Source organism: Scheffersomyces coipomensis (genome assembly GCF_036884675.1).
Source record: "Scheffersomyces coipomensis strain NRRL Y-17651 chromosome Unknown DFJ63scaffold_2, whole genome shotgun sequence".
NCBI lineage: Eukaryota > Fungi > Ascomycota > Pichiomycetes > Serinales > Debaryomycetaceae > Scheffersomyces > Scheffersomyces coipomensis.
In genome coordinates, this window is record NW_027042893.1 from 665,029 (window position 1) to 685,331 (window position 20,303).

Sequence of the window (20,303 nt, forward strand, 5' to 3'; positions counted from 1 at the left end):
TTTTTTTTTTATTTTTTCCTTATTTCTTCAGGTAAATTTTCAAAAGACGTTAAACTGTGAAGGTTTATGATTACTAAACCTGTTTCATGTTTATTTACTTAAGTCTGGTTGAAGATCCTTGTAATTCTGATTAACACTACTTTTTTACTTATCGAAGGATGATAATATAATAGAATGCTGAAAGAAATTAGAGTAATGCTGGAAGATGAAATGACATCTGTTGTAACGCAACGGGAAATTGACGTGAATGAAATAGTGGGAGAAAATGATAATGATAAGTTACCAAATATATTTCTAGATGATCCAGATAGATTTGCAGAAGGTGGTAGAGAAGCATATACCGTATTATTAGGCTCATTTCTAGGTTTGACGGGTGTATTGGCATTTGTGAATTCAGCTGGAGTGGTGGAAAATTATATCCAAGATGTATTATTGCCAGATGTTCAAACTTCAACTATAGGATGGATATTCTCCTTATTTAATTTCCTAGGTTTTGGTTTAACGATTATCCTGGGACCTGTGTTTGATAAAATAGGTTGTAAGATCCCCATCGCTATAGGGACAGTATTATTGACTTTAGGACTTATTTTCGCCTCACTTTCAACTGAGATATATCAATTAATCTTGAGTTATGGTATATTGGGTGGACTTGGGATTTCATTGACGTTTGGGCCATTCGTTGGAGTTTTAAGTCATTATTTCTTAAGAAGAAGAGCTATGGCTATAGGTTGTGCATATATTGGAGGAGCTATTGGAGGGGTCGTATTCCCTGTTATGTTTAGAGCTTTATTCCCTAAACTTGGATGGGGATGGACAGTCAGAATTGGAGCATTTATATGTTTTACATTATTAACAGCAGGTTGGTTGTTGGTTAGAGATAGACATTTAGAGTTCAGAGATGAAACTAATACTGATACGATCAGCAAACAAATTTTAAAATCAATTGATTTTAGAATATTTAAAAATAAAGTTTATACAAGTTTAGTACTTGCATTATTAGGTAATGGGTTTGCATTTTTAATTACCATGACTTATTTACCATCTTACGCATCTGCATTTGGTTATTCTGCTTCAGATTCATATTTATTACTAGTAGTATTTAATTCATTATCTATACCAGGAAGAGTTATACCGTCTTATATTGCTGATAAATATGGTCGATTCAATGCTGTTTGTATCACATCAACTATTTCAACATTAGCATTTTTCTTGATTTGGGTTAATCGAAAATCAGGACATACCCTAGGAGGTTTATTTACATTTGCTGGTATATTTGGATTTAGTTCAGGTTCAATCTTATCCTTAACTCCAGCTACTATAGGGCAGATTTTCAAAGTTGAAAAAATCGGAGCTGGGATTGGTACGGCCTTTTTTGTGTTATCATTTGGTGATTTGATTGGTATACCGATTGGTGGAGCCATCACTAATCCAAAGACAAAAGAATCATTTGATAATTTGGTTATCTTTGTATCCTTATGTTCATTATGTGGTACAATTGGAAGTTATACAGCTCGATATTTATATGCTGGATTCAGACTCGCAAGAGTTTAGTAATAGTTTAATTTTATAATTTAAAGAAATTCGATATTTTCTTGAATAAACGAAGAATGATCAGTTAATCCTTCTATTGATACCGCGTGTAATCTTGATCTATGACCTATCATAAGCATTCTCCATAATGATTTGGTTAATTTGATTTCAATAATATCACCTTTAACCGTATTTGCATCATTTAATTTTCTCTTTTTAATATTTTCATTATCATCATTACCGTCTTGAGATCCAATTAAATCATGGACCCAAGTTTTCTTCATTTGCATACCATTAATTATGGCTTTACAATCAGCAAATCCAGCTATACAAGTTATAGTTGGACTATTAGTATCGATATCTTCAATTAAAAAATCTTCACTAAAATCTTGAAATACGGAAATATATTTTTGACATAATTTATTACTGATTTGAATAGTAGTGATATTTAAAGTCTTATTAACGATTAATTTAACTTCACTATAGTTCTTATTGAAAATATCACCATTGGAATCCAATTGAAAGATTAAATTTCGTTTTGGTTCATTTATTATATATGGTCTCACGTATTGAATAGGAGTTTCAAGTTTAGTAGGCAATTCAGAATCATTAACCACTCCTTTTCTTTGTAAATCATTTAAATTCAAGATAATTTCTTGTTTATTTTCCATGAATGGATTATTAATGACACGATGTTTTAAGATTCGTTGTTCTAATTCCAAGAATCGATAATATTTACATTCTCTCATTAATAATAATCGATGTTCATCATTTTTCACAATCAAGTTATTCCCCTGTAATAATTCTAATAAATCAGCAAATAAAGCTGGTGAACGATTGGCCACCGTAGCTGGTTTTTGAGGTGGAGGTCTTAACATCTTCTTATCTTCGAATACTTTAATATTATCTGATAATAAACCATCATAATTAACAGTAAAAAAATTAGGATAATTTCCTGAATTGACGAATAATGAACGACTTATTTTAAATGATTGATTCCCAATGGTAGCAAAGATATCTTGTTCAGTTAAGATTGCTTGTAAACGTTTCAATCCAAAGTAAAAGGCATCAGACCAAAGATGAACAAACTCATAATCATTATCAACATTGATGGAGTATCCTTGTAAATGATTATAAATCTTTTCAAAGATAGCAGGAGATCGATCAATGAACAATACTTTATCTTCATTCTCCTCTTGTCTGAAATATTTCACGAAATAGGATGGAGCATCTGATGATAATGATAATCCACTTAATCGAAATAGTTTATATCCAACTTGGATTGAATACACCTTCTCATGAGGTAAAGCTTCCTGGATTTCAGGATTGAATTCATACAGTGGTTCTGCGTTTCTTACTGGGTGTTCCAACATACTGTCTTATCTTATAATTGATTCAATTGAATAGTCAATTGCCTAGTATCTCTATCTCTATCTCTTCCCCATAAACTATGGATGTTCAAAAATTTAATTTTCTCCTCGTTCGGGCAACTGCCAGGAAGAAAAAGCGTTTTAAAAAATATTCCGCTATAAATAGAGAGAAGGAGAGGAGTTGATTCAAACTGTATAATTACAAGCGCAACAGTTCATATATTCAGATGGTAGAGAGGAGATCGATGGTATAAAGTATTTATAGTCAAGATCAGAGGAAAATACAGTTTAATAGGAAGTAAAAATATTCAAAATTAACAACTGATGCTGAGATAAATAAGCACCAAATAGAGAAGATAACTTAGAAATTGCAAAAATTCATATGACAAGAAAGAGTCGAACGTTCAATGGGTGTTGGACTTGTCGGTCACGGAAGGTCAAGTGTGATCTAGGGAAACCTAAATGTGATCGATGTAAGAAAGCAGGATTGGATTGTGCTGGTTATAATATCATATTAGGATGGTCTAGTCCCTTAACTGTATCTAAGACTGATAATTCATTAATCACATTAGCTAATGAAGATGAGAATCCTGATAGTTTCCAGAGAAGGAATGTGGAGTTGGTGAGGTATCCGAAATCAATGACATATACTACCTATAAAGCATTAAGTAGAGAGTTGGATCGATTGGATGAATATGTGTTTCAAAATAGATATAAGATAAGGGTGGGACCATTTGGAGTTTATAAAGTGAACTTGATAGGTAACAAGGAAGATGAAGAGATTATGGAAAGCATTCCATTGAAAAGGAAGCAATCATCAACTTCTATGGTTTCGTCAAGACCTTCATCATCAATTGGTGATAGTGTTGATTCTAGAGGAAAGATTTCTAACGTACGATCAGATTTATCAAGATCGGATAGACTCCAGACAACATCATCAATCAGACGATACAATATCAATAAAGAATCGATTTTCTCCAAGACCAACAATACCTGGGTTCATTATGAGTTATTAGATTATGCTAAATTAACAATCTTGGGTATAAAAGGTTCCAGTTATGAATTTAATGAACAAAACATGTTACATATCTTATACCCCAATTTCTTTCCCAACATAGATTCAGATGATTGGTTAGTTGACTCCAACTATATCAAAAACAAATTATATCATTATGATCCATCTCAACGACAACTCGTAATAAAATCATTATTCCAAGTGCTTTTCCGAGGATTAAATTCTAAATTATTTTCATTCAATCGAGTATATTGGTCTGATAACTATTTCGATACTTTGATTATACCATATATCAATAATATTGTATGTCAATTCATATGTTATGATTTCACCAAATGGGATAAGACGTTTGATTTACGAGAGAATCCTGATTTTACTCCGGTTGAATTCAAACAGAATATCAAATACGCCATTGTGAATCTTATCATTGGGATATTGGCATTCAAGAAGTCATTGGAAGTGGGTGGTAATGTTATTAATGATGATAATTCCTATTATGTGGATGAGTATTTGAAGTTGAGTATTGAATTGAGGAAACTAAGTATTGGGATTATTAATTTTCATTTAGATGAATATGATAATGATGATGATGAAGATGAGGAAAACGATGATAATAAACCAAAGAATGAATCATTAGAGTATGAGAATTTGTTATTATTGGGATTAATCTTACAGATTGAGTTGGATAATAGGTTTAGTATTTATGAAAATTTCGATTTAATCTTTGCTATTGGAGATAATATTATTAAAGATAAATTCAAACATACAAAATTATCAAATATGACTAAATTCTTAGTTATAATCTTCAAGATAAGTTATATGATATATGAAAGTACTCAATCTATAAATGATGATAATTATTCAATTGCAATGGGTGATGAAAAATTAAACTATCGAGATTTGAATGAAGCTTATGATTTAGTACGAGAGAAAGATGTAGGTGATGATGATGATGACGACGATGATGAAGATGACGATGAAGAAGATGAAGATGAAGGCAAAAAGGGTATTCAAATCAAGCCTACGATTCAAAATTTGATCATATCAACATCGGATTCCAATAGTAATGATAATACAAGTACATCTAATGCCAGTAATTATATGCCAACTTACACACCAATGTCATTCACTATCAGCTTTAATAAGAGAAAACTTGGAGGTTATGATGAAGCAGAACGATCTGATATGATGATGACTAATAATGATTCAATTAAAAGTACCAACAGCAATTATAAAGTGAATGGACGTAGACGAGATTCACTTATAACTATTCCATCCACCAAAGTCAATTTCTATACTAATATAGATAATAATTCGATTCATTTAATGTATGGGATCCCAAAGTCATTATTAGATATCTTTCATGAGATTATTCATTTAACAAACCATAAGAATATCTTTAATAAAAGGAAAGTATTCCCTCGGAATTTCCCTAAGATTTGTGCAGATATTGAAGATAAATTAATCAATTGGGATATTAGTAAGGTTTGGCAATTAAACACTGATGATAATAAATTACATAAAGCGATTTGGTTGAATGTGGTATCGTTTCAACAAGCGATTATAGTTTATTTTTATCGATTAATTAAACATGCTCGAAACAAACCACTGGTTATAAAGTCGATTTCATATTTAGAAGAGTTGGTAGAATTAATTCAGAATCATAATGTGGAAGTTAAGCCATTATTCTGGCCATTATTAATCTGTGGATCAGAACTCGATCATGATGACATTAAATTACAAAGAAAGGTTATTGCTATGTGGCAAGATTATGATTGTTATAGTAACACCGTACAATATAATTATTGGAGAAGTAAACAAATCTTATATGAGGTATGGAAGAGGAAAGAAATTGGTGAAGAGATTGGATTTATGGATATGATAAGAGAATGGGATGTTAAATTATGCTTGTTCTAATTTTTTTAGATTTGTCAGTAAATGATTATTGTGTGTGTTTGATTAAATAAAGTACGATGAATCTCATAAATCAGATACCATTGCATTCCGACCTTTGATGAACCCGTACGTATGATTTCCTAGATTAAGGAACACAGAAAAGCCAAGCCAGTATAAGGGCTAAAGTCAAAGTTAAAGCTAAGCATTTGGGTTAAATCAGACAAAAATTGTTTGAAATAGTAAATAAAAGCCACCTTTTGTATACATATTAAGAATATTATTATTTATTTATTTATTCATTGTATTTTTAATTTATTATATTATTTATCTTAATTTATTTAATTGTATGGAAAAATTGTATGGTACGGGGTAATTATTACCCCCACCTCAAAACTTTGTGTAACTGGAGAAATAACTAAAAAGTTGCTATAGCCCTGACCATGGGGTTATAGTTGACAAATGGTTGCATAGGTTACATGTCCATAGTCAAACTTGTGGATCTATCATTCAAATAGTATCTTTGCCAGTTTGATCATGTGTTGAATTGTGGGGAATTGCTTCAGTGAGTACTTTGGTTAATAGGCTTTTTCACCATTTGAAAAATTTTGATAGATTTTAAATTTTTACATCAGGAACCATTTCCAAATAAGGGAAATGCTCCTTAGTTTCCTAAATCAGACATTTTTTAAAAAATTTCCATTTCATTTAACACTTACATACATATAGTTGAAGATTAGAGATCCTTTTGAAATTTTTAAACAGTTCCAAAGTTCTACCCCACTTCTCCATGTTTGGGTTGGACTTTCCCACTATAAAGTGCTTGCTTCGTTTTAATGTATCGTTGCCCCTCCTTTTCCTTCCATCTACGATTTAAAGTTAAAATAACTAAAGGTTGAAGTATGGGGAAATGATCATCAGAATGGATTTATGTGTGATGTTTTAACGGGGAGGTATCCCTAATTAGGAATGGTCTGAATAGTCAGTTTTAGTGAAAACTTGTATATGCTCAATAACTGGCTTGATTTTTTAGTGCATTTAATTTACGCCAGAAGTAGAAGTCTAAGCAGAATAATTTTATATTTATCATCTGTCACACACACTCTTCTTCTCCCATGGAACTACTAATTGACATCGCCCGTGTGAATATATGGTTCAAACATGTTTTTGAAAGCCTCCTTTTTATGTTTATTATCGTTTTTTATTTTTGTTCGTTTTCGAAATCAACTTTAATTCATTCTCGTTAAAAATAATACAAAACGAAAAAAAAAAAAAAAAAATAATAATAAAAAAAAATTTAAAAATAAAAATTTTTGATTTTATTATTTTTGTTTCGGAAAAAATCAAAGCGCAAAAAGCAGAAAAAAATGGAACAAGCAAGTTAAATCAACAGTAATTGTTACCAACTGATCACTAAATGTATCAAGTGTGCGAAACGAAATGTAATGTTACTATTTAATGGATTAATTGGAAGTTATGTGATTGGTGCAATTGAATTTAATAAGCAAGTGTATGTATGTTATAGAGTATTGATAAAATAGAAATCATCTGGTTACTATACATGATCGTTTCAATAAGCGTTTAAATTTTGAATAGGCTGAAAAGAGAAAGGGGCAATAACTTTGATAAAAATTATTAAATAATAAACCTTTACCCATGATCAAATGAAATGAATTAAAATTGGAGTTTCTTCACCAGAAATGCAACATTTTTCTGTACTACCGTATCGTATCGTATCGTATCGTATTAGATCGTATCCTAACCTTTGAATAGAACTTTCAATAAAGCAGCGATATTGGTTGTACGTTACTCCCTCTTGGTAAAGTATGACCTAAAGAGGGCATTCGCTGTCACAGTCGCCGCTACTATCGCCGCTAATTTCGCTCAGTAATTAGTATGTCAATCTCAGTAATGAGAATAGTGCAGCCAGTAATTTAGTGAGATGGTCAGGCAGTCCTGGCAACAAAAAAAATGTGAGAAACCCGCAAAAAAAAAGATTATAATAAATAAATGTACAATTAATTAATTAAAAATTAGTGGGGAGAAAAATGTCTGCATGAAATTGATTTTTTTGTAATCGCATTACTTTTTTAATGTATAGTAGTTCGTAAACAAAAATTGAGAAAACGTCTGCTTTTTCGGATTATCGGAAATACTTGTTGAGCGGGACAACTATTTGATGAAAATGAGGGGCAACTCCAACCCAACCTTAACTTTACTATATTTATAGATATAGAAGGTACATCATGATTGATTTAGTGGGTTATTATATTTATACATATATAATCCATTCATTGTTCTGGGTTATTTATTTAATTTTGACTTGTGTGGGGGAGGAGAAGAAAGTGGGAAGTAGATGACTTAAATGTGGAACAATTCATTCATGGAGAAATTTATATAGGTTAAAGCTTAATATTGCTAATCGTGCTTTTCTGATTTAGATACGAAGAAAATAAAATGGAATTGAATGCCAAGTTATAGTTAAATGTGGAGATTGATTACATTCTCTTGATATCATGTTGTTTAGCTTATTAATAACGAGTTTAAAGATAAGCATACTTTGAAGCACTTTATACTTGTAAGATACAAGAAATCTCTATGTTAACAACAACAAAAAAATCTGGGAGGGTGCGAGGAAACCACTTCCCTTTTCAATTTTTGTCTGTCTGAAAACTAATTTCGCCCCGGAATAAATATACTGTGAGAGTGTGGAGCTGGATGTACCACAAACGAAAGAAAAAAAATTTTGCTTTAAGGTTTTTCCGAACAGTTTTTTTTTTTTATCACAAGGTTTTTAAAATAAAACGATTTTCCATTCTATGAATAAAGAGTTGTATTATATTTAATAGCATATATATGACGATTGAATCGAAGAAAGAATTTGTAGTTAGTTTGTATTAACGAAACGATTTGTAGAAATAGTTTTTCCATAATTTTTTTTTCTTTTCTTTTCTTTTCTTTTCCTTTATTATCTAATTATTTTAAACTATTTATTAAATCATTTTGTTTGGCGATACAGTGATATACCCATATCGTGACTTCTAAAAAAGGTCAAATAACTATCTCAGATCCTTTGTCGTCGCCTCACTCAATTATTTCATTTAAACAAGGTTATCATTATCATCTGTAAGAACCTATATAATCCTAAGAATTCTAGCCGTGGATCCTTTTTTCTTTAATTTGGATTGACTGTTTTTGTTTTGCTACATAGATCCATTCAAAAAATATTTCTCCCATCAGTTGATTAAGACAAGTATCATTCAGTACAAGTTTAACATTTATTAACTCTTGTCAGAATAAATACCATCAGCAAAAGATTTTGAATATTTTAGAACTATTTTTTACCTATTTGTTACACTAAATTTGATTTTTTAATTAATCCCAACTACTCCACTTTTTCCATTTTTTATTTTTCTTTTCAGCTTGACAAAAAAAAAAACAATTGTCGTGTCGTGTCCGGTGTTCAAGAAAAAAAAAGTGTCTGAAAATTATTACGAAACAAAACAAATTAATACATAAAAGTGCACTGTCTCCAAATTCTCCATAATTAAATAATTTCCGGGGTACAGAAACTATAACGTCAATCAACACAAGATATTCCTTAGTACTATCAATATTAAATCTCATTGACAAGTACATTTATCTACGAACCAGTACTTAACTCAAGAATAGAATCAAAAACACTCTTCAAATTCCGTCACTGGTCATTATTCTTACATTCACTAGAGAATTAAATTTTTAAGCACTCTTTTTTTTTGTCTCAGGAAACAAAGGCAGAAAAAAAAAAGCTAAAAAATAAAAAAAATCACTACCAAAAAAGACAGTTTTCTCAAAAAATAAATCATAAAAAATATCATAAAATAAAAATTAAAATAAAAATTAAAATAAAATAAAAAAAAGTCTGTTTAATTTTCCTTTTATTTTTTTTTTTTTTTTGGTTGGTTTTTTTGAAATTGATCAATCAGCATTTTATTTTTATATTTTAATTCAAAAAACCTTTTTGGTGTCTTTCGTCCAATTCAATCAACTTTACGTCAAGTCTGTCTACTTAATCAATCCTTAGTTTAGCTATCCACTATACGCAAGCTAGTGGTCCATCATCATCCCATCCATCGTCTTAAGCCACCGATACCACAAAAGCATCCCACCCCCAGCTAGCTCTGTCTCTCCCCACTCCACCCCCAGACAGCAAAAAAAGCAGCAGGTAAGACTTCATCATTTAAGTGTGTATGTTTGACCATTCTTTCCTTTTCAAATGAGTACAACAACGCATGAACTGAAATTATCAGTACCAATCAATCCAATGTCTACCACAACGGCAACTTCAACCGCCACTAGTTCAGGGTCAATATTACCTCCTCCTCCCACCACAAATAATAACAATAATAGTTCTTATGGTATAGTGCCACCACCTTTGACTGCCACTTCATTATTGAATACATCAACCCCTCCAACCAATGAATTACCTCCTATGATCCCTCATTCAAACTCAAATGATAGCATAAATTCAATCAATAATAATAATACTAATAATAATACCCCAACGAATAACGACTCTAATGAATTATCAAATAATCCTCCTCGTAAGAGGTCTAAAGTATCACGAGCTTGTGATGCTTGTAGAAGGAAGAAAGTAAGATGTAATGCTGAATATAGTTCAACTTTACAAAAAGTTACTAAGGTTTGTAATAACTGTATTAAAAATAGTGAAAATTGTTCATTTTCAAGAGTTCCTTTGAAGAGAGGTCCTTCAAAGGGTTATATAAGAGATTTAGAAGAAAAATTGGATAAATCAACTTCTTCAAATCCTTCTTCAATGTCAGGTGCAACCACTTCCATCCAAATTCAAAATACTGTCATACCAATAACTTCATCAACTTCAATACATCATCAACCTTTACCATTCCCTCAAGGTCATTGGAAATCTAATAGTACTTCAAATAATACATCATCGCCTATTTCCAATGGACATAATAACAACAACAATAGTAATGGACACTCTCCAAGTATAAATGGTAATTCATCAACTATAATATTACCTCCAATAGTAGGATATCAATCAAAAATGTTACCATCGGCAGTACTGAAATTATCCACTAATACTTCAAATACGGTAACCCCAACAAGCACCAGCAATCCATCAAGTCCAAGAAGTCATTCTATTAATGGTTTATTAAACAATACCCCCAGTTCCAACCCTATAACTACCGCAAATATTACTGCCAACAATAATAATAATTCATCAACTGATCTTTCAAATACAAAAAATTCAAGTCCTCCAATTCAAGGTCCTTTCTGGAAAGTACCTTATGAAATGCCACAATCAAGAAGTAGAAGGTCATCAGTGACTATGAATGATTCATCATCAAATTCAGATAGTGTGTCTAATGATCCTAATAATAATCATCAATCTCATCATCATCGTAGAAGATCATCCATCGATTCAATTTCTTCTACTTCTACCAATGGTTCAAGATTACCATCTTTAAAACCAAGTATTTCTGTGAATAGTGACGTTATATCTGATAGTGATGCTGAAGATTTCTATTCTATTAAATCATCATCATTCTCATTGGCAGGTAATCATAATAGAACTCCATCCATTAATAATTTGACTAGATCAAGAAAGAACTCTCAAAGTTTATCACCCAGAAATTCAGTTAGTTCATTATCAAGTTTAAGTGGTAGAATGAATAAAGCCTTGCATATTCAAAGTAATAATAGTTCAACTCCAACAAGTTTAATACCGTCACCGGTTGTTGCTCCTTCATTAATTCCTGCTCATCTCCAACTGGCTCAACAACAACAACAACAACAACAACAAGGTCCTCCACCTCCAGGAAGTCAACCAGCAGCATACCCATTTCCATCTTATGCCTTTGGCAGTTCAACCACGGCTGGTCCACAACCAATTCTTTCCCATCCTCATCCTCAATTTGCTTTTCCAACCATTGCTCAAGTCCCTACTCAAATGTCTTCATCAACTCCAACTTCATTCTATCAACCTACACAATATTCAAAAGCTCCTTTAAATAATATCGATACCAACTTGAGACTCTACTATAATCATTTCCATTCATCATTCCCTATCTTACCATTTAATCAGAATTATATTTTTTCAATGTTGGAGAAATTCGATGATCAAAGTTCGAGAATCTTAGTAGATTTATTTAATCAAGCTTTGAATAATTTGAATAATTTTAAACAAATCACCATTAATGATAACATATCCATCTTAAGTAGAATCTTATCATTATATCCATTTAATAACTTTGGTATTAAAGTATCTGACACGTCTTTGATCTTATTTTTTTCATCATTGTTGATTCTCAATTATACGATTTTATTGAATGGAGATATTTATTCATTGGGTATTTCATTAACTAGTACCATATTTAATGATTTCAAAGTGTTGGAGAATTTTATTGACTTTGTGAATGAAAATCATGCCAATGTAAGTAAACTCACCATAGATGATTATGATAATATTAAGTTATTGTTACCAAAGTTATATTTCACTTTGAATATTATTGATAATTTATATTCTATTAGTTTTGGAATTCAAAAAACCATCAATAATAATGAATTGATCAAATTTCTTTCCCAACATAGTGAATTTTTATTTCCTCAACATGATTTAAACGATTATAATTTCAAATCTGGTTTATTGATGTTTAAAAATTCAATTATGCTCAATGATCTCATTTTGATAAGAGAAAAATTCATCCTCAACAAAAACAAGCACGGTGAAAATATTGTTCCTATAAATTGGCAAGTAAACAATAGCAGCAATAATTCCAGCACCAATGGCAATGGAAATGGTAATACTAATGGCAACGGTAATGGTAATGGTTCTAGTGGTTCATTTGTAGCTAATGATGATTTTTCCAATTATTTCATTAGTTTGATCAATGAGAAATTTGAATTGATTGTATATTTATTAGAAATTAATCAATTTTTAAGCAATTCAAATAATCATGATAATGAAGAAGTATTTGAGAATTTAATTGATTATAACTTAAAATTAATTCGATTAATTAAAAAATTATCCAATTCAATTATAACCTTTGCAAATTTTATAAGTACCTCCACTCAAAATAATCATGGGTCATCATCAACTAATTCACCTGGAAATGGTACTCCATCAGGTTTGATGATAGCAACCAATTCAACTCATTCACCTAATTCACCATTAGATCCTCGTGAACCACTTTTGATCAATCCTTTATTGAATATCACTATTGGACAATTGTTTAAGTTGATTAAATTGAATAAACTTATCATTGATAGTTTAATCTCCTTGATTCAATCTGCGAACTCGTCATCATCTTACAAATCATCATTGCCAGTCGCTAATACTTCACCTAACTCGTCAATGATGAGTCAAAGTAATAGTGCTGCCAACATCAATAATCTCACTGGCAAATCTTCATCCATTATCCAAGGTACAGGTGGTGATATCGTTAACAGATGTATCAAGATTAATAATGATTTATCGATTTCATTCAATTTGTTGCATTTGAATTTGGTTAATTTACAATTGGGTTCCATTTCAATCAATTTAATCAGAAATAAAATCAGTAACTATAAATTCAACTTCAACCTTAGTTCATTTTTAAACAATAATGGAAATGGTGATCTTAAACAAGCTTTGAATTCATGGTCTCTGGAATTCTCCAATAATATTTTACCATTCATTGAACGGGAAAACATTGATGGTTGGTATTAAATCATGAACTAACGAACAATAATTTTTTGCTGCAAAGAACATAGCTTTTAGACAGTTGCTTTTATAGTGTACTCTTATCTTATATATATGACTAACATTTTATGTTTAACTTGGTTGTTATTTATTATAATATGAAAAATGAATAATATATATATAATACGTATATTTTTCGAAATGTAACAGAAGAATTTCATTAAACTTGTGTAGACTTTATTTATATAGTCTCATTTCACGATTTAACTAGTAATATATGTGTGTGAAAAAATAAAATTGATGATATACAATATATAGAGAGAATAAAAGGTATCTGAATGATAATAATAGTTATAAAATAATAATAATAAAAAAATAAAAAATAATAATTTAAATATAAAAATAGATGGGTAATCAAAATGATATGTTATTCTATTTTCTCGATATTTTAATTTCCCTTATGCTATGGATGGATGATTTAATTTGACTTGGTATGGTTTAGTTTTGATCTATAGTTAACCTTTAAGAAATAATGCCAATTTTATTCCTCTTGTTTTATTTTATGTTTGAATATATTTAATCAATTTTGATTTGAGAATAAATCTTTCTAACAAAGAAGAAACTACTGATAAAACCAATAGATCCACAGCAAAGGAATACAACCAAGGAAATAACAATTGAATAACCAACATATAACAGGAATGAAGCAACACCACCTAATCTTTCGCCTCCAGTTAAGAATAATGAATGTAAGAAAACATAGAGAGCACAACCTCCACCAACAAATAATGATTTCCATTGCCATTTATAATCTTCTGAACATAAAGTGTAATAAATCATTAAGATTGAAATTAATGAAGTAGTTAAAATCATTAATAAGAAACAGAAGAATAAGAATCCAAACATATAAAAGATTCTATTGAACCAAATTGATGAATAAATGAAGTACATTTCAACAGCAATAGAACCGAATGGGAAAATACCAGCAATAAACATAACTGGAATAGTTCTTAAATACCAAGGTTGAGTTGGAATTTGTCTTGGGATTTGATTAGTTCTAACTGGAACACTTAATAATTCTCTTTTAGAAGAAACGATTGAACCGGCAATAGCTAATGGAATAGAGACAAGGAACCAAATGACAACAATAGCAATCATAGTACCCATTGGAATAGCACCTGAAGATCCAACTGAAATTAAGAAAAAATTTAACACTAAGAAAATACCAAATAAACCACCTGGAACTAAAAGTGAAGTTAAAACCAAATTTAATTTCCAATTATCACCACCAAAGAATCTATAAATATAAGAAGAAACATAAGATGAAACAAAACTGAAGAAAATATAAAGGACAAACATAAAAGTAGTTAATGAACCTCTATTTGAAGGAGATAATAAACCAAATAAGGCAAAAGCAATAGTAATAAAACCCATTAAAAAGATTTGAACACCACTACCAACTAAAACAGACAATAATAATCTTTGCTTTGGAGGTCTAAAGACATCACCATGAACTAATTTCCAACCACTTTCATCAGAAATATCATCATCTAAATTGACTTCATTATATTTAACTATATCATTCTTCAAAGTTCTTAATAAAATATGAGCAATGATTATACCAAGAATTAAAACAATTAAGGAGAAATTGATTAAAGAAAACCATTGAATTTTTGGATCATAAACGTGTAAATATTTATCCCATCTTGTAGCCCAAGCAGTTGGAGATTCTTCAAAAGTAACAGAATAAGAAAATAACACGTTAGTTTCCTTTTCTCTACTTAAACTGACTGGATTTAAATCAGGAGAACAAAGTTCATCTTTACTAGCATCCTTTGGTAAATCACTTCTATCATAAGAACTTGGTTTAACAGTAACACCAACCACTCTAAAAGTATCACTTGAAACTGGATAATATTCAATATTAATTTCAAAATGATTATATAAATGAGCAGCATTATTTTCATCTACTACACCAATATGGAAACCTGATCCATAAAATTCTGATTTAGTTCTAACATCGATAACGTGATTAGCCACTGGTAATCCATCAACAATCCAATTATGATTATAACTGGCTCTAATATTTCTATTAACAAACACAGAATCAGTCTTGGTATAAGTGGAAGTACATAACAGGATACATTGCTTTTCATCTAACATTTTAATATCAAATGGAGAATTAAAGATTCTATCACCAAAGATAATAGCCCCTAATGATTCCAGTTGTTTAGCTGGACCTCCATCAGGATGACAGAAATGGAATTTAGGATAATAATAATCATAGGAGTAGACATAGGTATCCGATTGAACCTTTTTTTGACCCACATCCAAATGATGTAATGATGGAGTTAAATGATTAACGAGTAATGGAATCGTGTCTCCTTTATTATAATTGGTTGGGGCAACACCAGGTAAGTAAAAACCATTGGTTATTCCAATCACATAGGCCAATGCCGTGACGAGGGTATATAATAGATGCATCTTCCTATCTATGGTGACTAGCGATATATAGAGTCAATGCCTTTGATGGATAGATAAACAAATACGACACTTTAAAAGTTGAGATGAATTTTATGTCCAGCAAACCAAAATTCATTCATTCAGTTTTCCTGTTTTTGTTTTTTTCGATCTGAATTTTTTTTTTTTTTGTAAATTTTCCTTTTTGTGATCCGTGTAATTTTTGGTGTTATTTTTATTATAATATTATTATCTGTAATCTATGCATTGTATGTGCTTGTTTTATATTGACACACACACAGACTTACATATATTCACACATTCTAATATAAACAAAGACGCGGGACCTTCAATGTATCTTAGTAACAGAAATATTAGTAGTAGTTGGCAATCTAATGTAGGCCGTTTGTTAATTTCTATGTATATATAGTTTGATATCGGACATTTGTTGGTAGTTTCCAGTTAATCTTTATTTCTTCTTTTTGCAAAATTGATTTTCTTTTGAAGATTAGTCACGTCTCTAATTTCTTTCAATTTAGCTGCTTGTAATAAAGGATCTGTCATGTATATTGGTCGTTCATTCGAATAATCACAAGGTAAATGAAGTCGTATACATTGACCACATATAGGTCTATCTTCAGGACAAGCCTTATGACGAACCCTGCATGTCCAACATCCACTTTTTGAACGAGGACCAAGTCTTCGTTTCTTTTCTGGTATGTATACTTCTTCTTTAGTTCTAATACGACGACGTTTACTTCTTGTTTGTCTAGTCCCAGGTTTATATTCAACGTCATCAGACTCTGGTCCATCTAATCTTGCTTCAAATGATGACGTTGATGGTGGTGTTTTAAGTGTGACAATCTTACTTTCTTCTACACCATCATCATTACTAGGATTAAACTTTAAAGTTATTAATAATTGAGGTTTGGGAATCACTTCTTCTACTTCTTCATTGATTATCTTTCTTTTCTTTTTAGCTTTAGGTTTGGGTGTACGAGGTTTTCTTTTTCCTGTTGCCTTATTCTTAGTAGTCTTATGAGCTGTTTTCTTAGCATGATGAATGAATTTTGGACCTAATTGAGCTGTTTTTACTATAGACATGTCACTCGAAGTATCACCATCATCTTTTTGAAACGATTCTTGAAGTGTATTTCCTTTCACTCCTTGTTCTTTTTCGTTACCTGGTTTTCTTAAAATATTCATAACAGCAATATTACCAGGATGTAAACTACGTGAAGTTGGACGTTTATCTAAAGGACTAATCGAAAATTCAGTATTGCCAAAGGTTGAATTGGATGTAGAATCAACTAATGATGATGGATTTGATGATGGTGGTAATGGATCAGTTACATTATCAATTTCCATTAGAATCTCTAAAGAATTATTAAGCCTAATTTTATCAGTACCTTCATTAGACAGATTTGAAGTTTTCCAATTAGCAACATTATTATTAGGATTACTTTGATTAGAATTATTATAAATATCACTTAATGAACTATCATTATAACTGAGACTACCATTAGGACTACCACCATAAATATTTTGATAGATGGCTTTAACTCTCATCATTTCTTCTTGTGTTGCAAAATCATTTTCAGAAGTTAAAAATGCATTATCAATTTCCACTTCTGCTGATTGACTCTTGACCACAACTGGAGAACTTATGATCAAAGAACTATTAAACGGTTGATGTTGATGCTTTGTCATTGCATTATTATGATTTGAAGTTGTAGTAGTGGTAAGCTTCATATTATTTTTGATTAATTTTCCTGGTTGTAAATCCAATAAACTAGTAGTTGGGATTCTAATTCTAGATGGTGTTAATCTCCTATTAGAGTAATTGCAATCTGGAGGATAGAATAGCACTAGTTGAAGGTGATTGTTGGATTGATGGAGTACCTGAAGATATTGGTGGTAAATTTGTAAGTATCAAATCACTATCCAATTTTAACAAGTTCTTAGTCAATACAGTAGAGTTAGAGTTTGGATTAGAATCATTGAACGGATTAACCACTTTAGAAACCATTCCTGGGATTGATCCTGATTTCTCAGTGGTATTAGATGATGATGAATAAGTTCTAGATCCACTTCTCTTCATAGCATTTTGTTTACTATTATGATACTGGTTTAAATTCGATAATGATGCTAACCAGGTGGTATTAGACCCATTCCTGAGATAATAGTTAAGAGGACTTTCAGAGAACAACGTATGATTCATGTCTTAGGGTGTTTGTTGATTGATTACTCTAAACTATATAGAATACATAATTATTTGCAGCACCCATTCAAAAAAAATTATGACAGCCAAAATTTACACTTCCTTTTTTTCTCCCTCTGAGGAGGATTGTTTGGAAGCTATATGATTATGTATCACCAACTTACAGAGTTGGCTCATTTCGAACACTTGTATACCTTAACATCCAATTCAAATTGGTCAAGAGGAACTTGCAACTATCAGTCCATTCATGTTTGGATGTGACTCTTATACTTTTCCCTCCTATGGAATCCTTATGAGGTGAGATTCTATATGGTAATTGGATTTCATGATCAATTTCCATTAGCTTTGTTTCGACCTGCGAAACAATATCCAATAAAGCAATCATTGATACATCTAAATCATTATAATTGAATAACTTCCCTAATGAGAATTCATCTGATGAATATAGATTCAATACTGTTTTTGGATTTTCTGTGGTAGATGATGGTCTTACTGTGGTGGTTGTAGTTTCATTAAAAGTAGCAGATGATTCAACTGATTCTGATTGATTATGAGTATCAGATTGAGGATGTGAGCTTGAAAACTTTATTATTTGAGAATGAGATCCCATGGGTAATAATTTATAATCAATAAGATTGAATTTTAATCGATTTATTAAGAATATCAATAATACCACAATTTGTCCTAATGCTGCATTAACTTCAGGCCAAACTATCTTATACCCTAATCTGAATCCATTAATTAATGCATATTTATCATTATCATCAAAGGTGATATTGAATAATGTAGTATAAATATTCATATTTCTTAATTTATCCAAATGATTTAAATGCATTTTATAAGCTGATTTTGATTGTTCTAATTTATTATTTTGTTTATCAATATCTAACTTTAACTTATTTCGAAGTACTAATATCTCTGATAAATCATGTTTATACAAGTCATCTAATTGTTGCTTAAGATTACTTAATTCAGTTTCCAATTCCACTTTTTGATTTTCAAGTTGTTTTAATTCATTTAGATTATCCTGTTCTTCTTGAGAAAGTTGTTTATATTCTTGTAATGATTGCTTTAATTTTGAATCCAAATCCTTTACTTCTTCTTCTGAAAGTATACTAGCAGCTTCACTACCACTATTACTTGTTCCATTCTCTTCAAATGAAACTAACAGGGTATCCTTATCCTTCAATTTCTTAAGAAAAGTTAAATAACTATCTTTCTCTCGTTGAGTTTGATCAAATTTAAGTTTATAATTTTCGATTAATTGATTAGCAGCATCTTCTGATAAAGGGTGATCGATTTCCAGTTTATTCGCTAATATTTCAAATATCTTATTCAATGCTTTTAATCTCTCTGATAATTTAAAATCTTCATCAACTGCTTGATTTTGATAATCATTCGAAATTTCATTCTTAGAAACTCCTCCTCTTCCTTCTCCCAGTTTTATTTCATCACTATCACCATTAGTCAGACCATCATCATCAATGACAAGATAGGAAAATGACGTTAATGTATCTGCAAATGAAGCTATGTCGTCATATGGCATGTCATCCTCGTCATCCTCTTCATCCTCAAATTCATCATCGTCCTTATTATTATTGCCATTATTATGTTTTGATTGATTAAAGAAATCTTGAACGTGAATTGGTGGACCAGCACTTTTTTGAATTTCATTAAACATCTTCAAACGATCGTCGTCTATATATGTCGAAGGATCTAATGATTTAATATATTCTTTATCACGTTGTTCTTGCTGTTTAGATGGTAAATTAGTTAATAATAATTCAACTTGAGCTCGATTCAAATTTCGTAAACTTTTATCCAAACGAATTGGTACGTCTGATTTTCGACAATATAAAAGGTTATCTATTACCCTGCCACTTGATGAATCCTGTTTATCAGGCATTTGACTTTTAACCAATTTAATTAAATTTAGTTTAACTCTATCAGTTGGCTTACTTAGTAGATATCTCGTTTGTCTCCGCTAAATTTAACTTTCCTGCACATTTTGAGTCAGTTCCATACATAGAAAATGATAGTAGTTCCTAACAACCATTATAACCCTAATGACAACTGATAAGTCCATTCCATGTGATACATAACCATGGTATG

At 30.6% G+C, this 20,303-nt stretch overlaps 7 protein-coding genes across 7 annotated transcripts; 3 read left to right on the forward strand and 4 right to left on the reverse strand. All coding sequences in view use genetic code 12, as the record gives it.

Moving 5' to 3' along the window:
• Positions 1-195: 195 nt before the first annotated feature.
• Positions 196-1,551, forward strand: DFJ63DRAFT_333755 (uncharacterized protein; the record flags this gene model as incomplete). The annotated part of the gene is made up of 1 exon (XM_064907904.1): positions 196-1,551. The coding sequence occupies one exon, from the start codon at positions 196-198 to the stop codon at positions 1,549-1,551; it is 1,356 nt and encodes a 451-aa protein (XP_064763467.1).
• A 10-nt stretch (positions 1,552-1,561) lies between these two features.
• Positions 1,562-2,995, reverse strand: DFJ63DRAFT_61763 (uncharacterized protein). Its single transcript, XM_064909017.1, has one exon. The coding sequence runs from the start codon at positions 2,901-2,903 to the stop codon at positions 1,572-1,574; it is 1,332 nt and encodes a 443-aa protein (XP_064763468.1). The 5' UTR covers positions 2,904-2,995; the 3' UTR covers positions 1,562-1,571.
• Position 2,996: 1 nt separating this feature from the next.
• On the forward strand, positions 2,997-6,089 carry ARG83 (Arg83p). Its single transcript, XM_064909018.1, has one exon. It carries the CDS (start codon positions 3,283-3,285, stop codon positions 5,830-5,832), a length of 2,550 nt encoding a protein of 849 aa, XP_064763469.1. The 5' UTR covers positions 2,997-3,282; the 3' UTR covers positions 5,833-6,089.
• A 3,974-nt stretch (positions 6,090-10,063) lies between these two features.
• Positions 10,064-13,537, forward strand: RGT1 (Rgt1p; the record flags this gene model as incomplete). The annotated part of the gene is made up of 1 exon (XM_064907905.1): positions 10,064-13,537. One exon carries the CDS (start codon positions 10,064-10,066, stop codon positions 13,535-13,537), a length of 3,474 nt encoding a protein of 1,157 aa, XP_064763470.1.
• Positions 13,538-13,811: 274 nt separating this feature from the next.
• EMP70 (Emp70p) lies at positions 13,812-16,213 on the reverse strand. Its single transcript, XM_064909025.1, has one exon. The coding sequence runs from the start codon at positions 15,992-15,994 to the stop codon at positions 14,087-14,089; it is 1,908 nt and encodes a 635-aa protein (XP_064763471.1). The 5' UTR covers positions 15,995-16,213; the 3' UTR covers positions 13,812-14,086.
• Positions 16,214-16,432: 219 nt separating this feature from the next.
• UME7 (DNA-binding transcriptional regulator) lies at positions 16,433-17,722 on the reverse strand (the record flags this gene model as incomplete). The annotated part of the gene is made up of 1 exon (XM_064905757.1): positions 16,433-17,722. One exon carries the CDS (start codon positions 17,720-17,722, stop codon positions 16,433-16,435), a length of 1,290 nt encoding a protein of 429 aa, XP_064763472.1.
• A 629-nt stretch (positions 17,723-18,351) lies between these two features.
• On the reverse strand, positions 18,352-20,097 carry DFJ63DRAFT_311467 (beclin 1; the record flags this gene model as incomplete). The annotated part of the gene is made up of 1 exon (XM_064905758.1): positions 18,352-20,097. One exon carries the CDS (start codon positions 20,095-20,097, stop codon positions 18,352-18,354), a length of 1,746 nt encoding a protein of 581 aa, XP_064763473.1.
• Between the last annotated feature and the right edge of the window lie 206 nt (positions 20,098-20,303).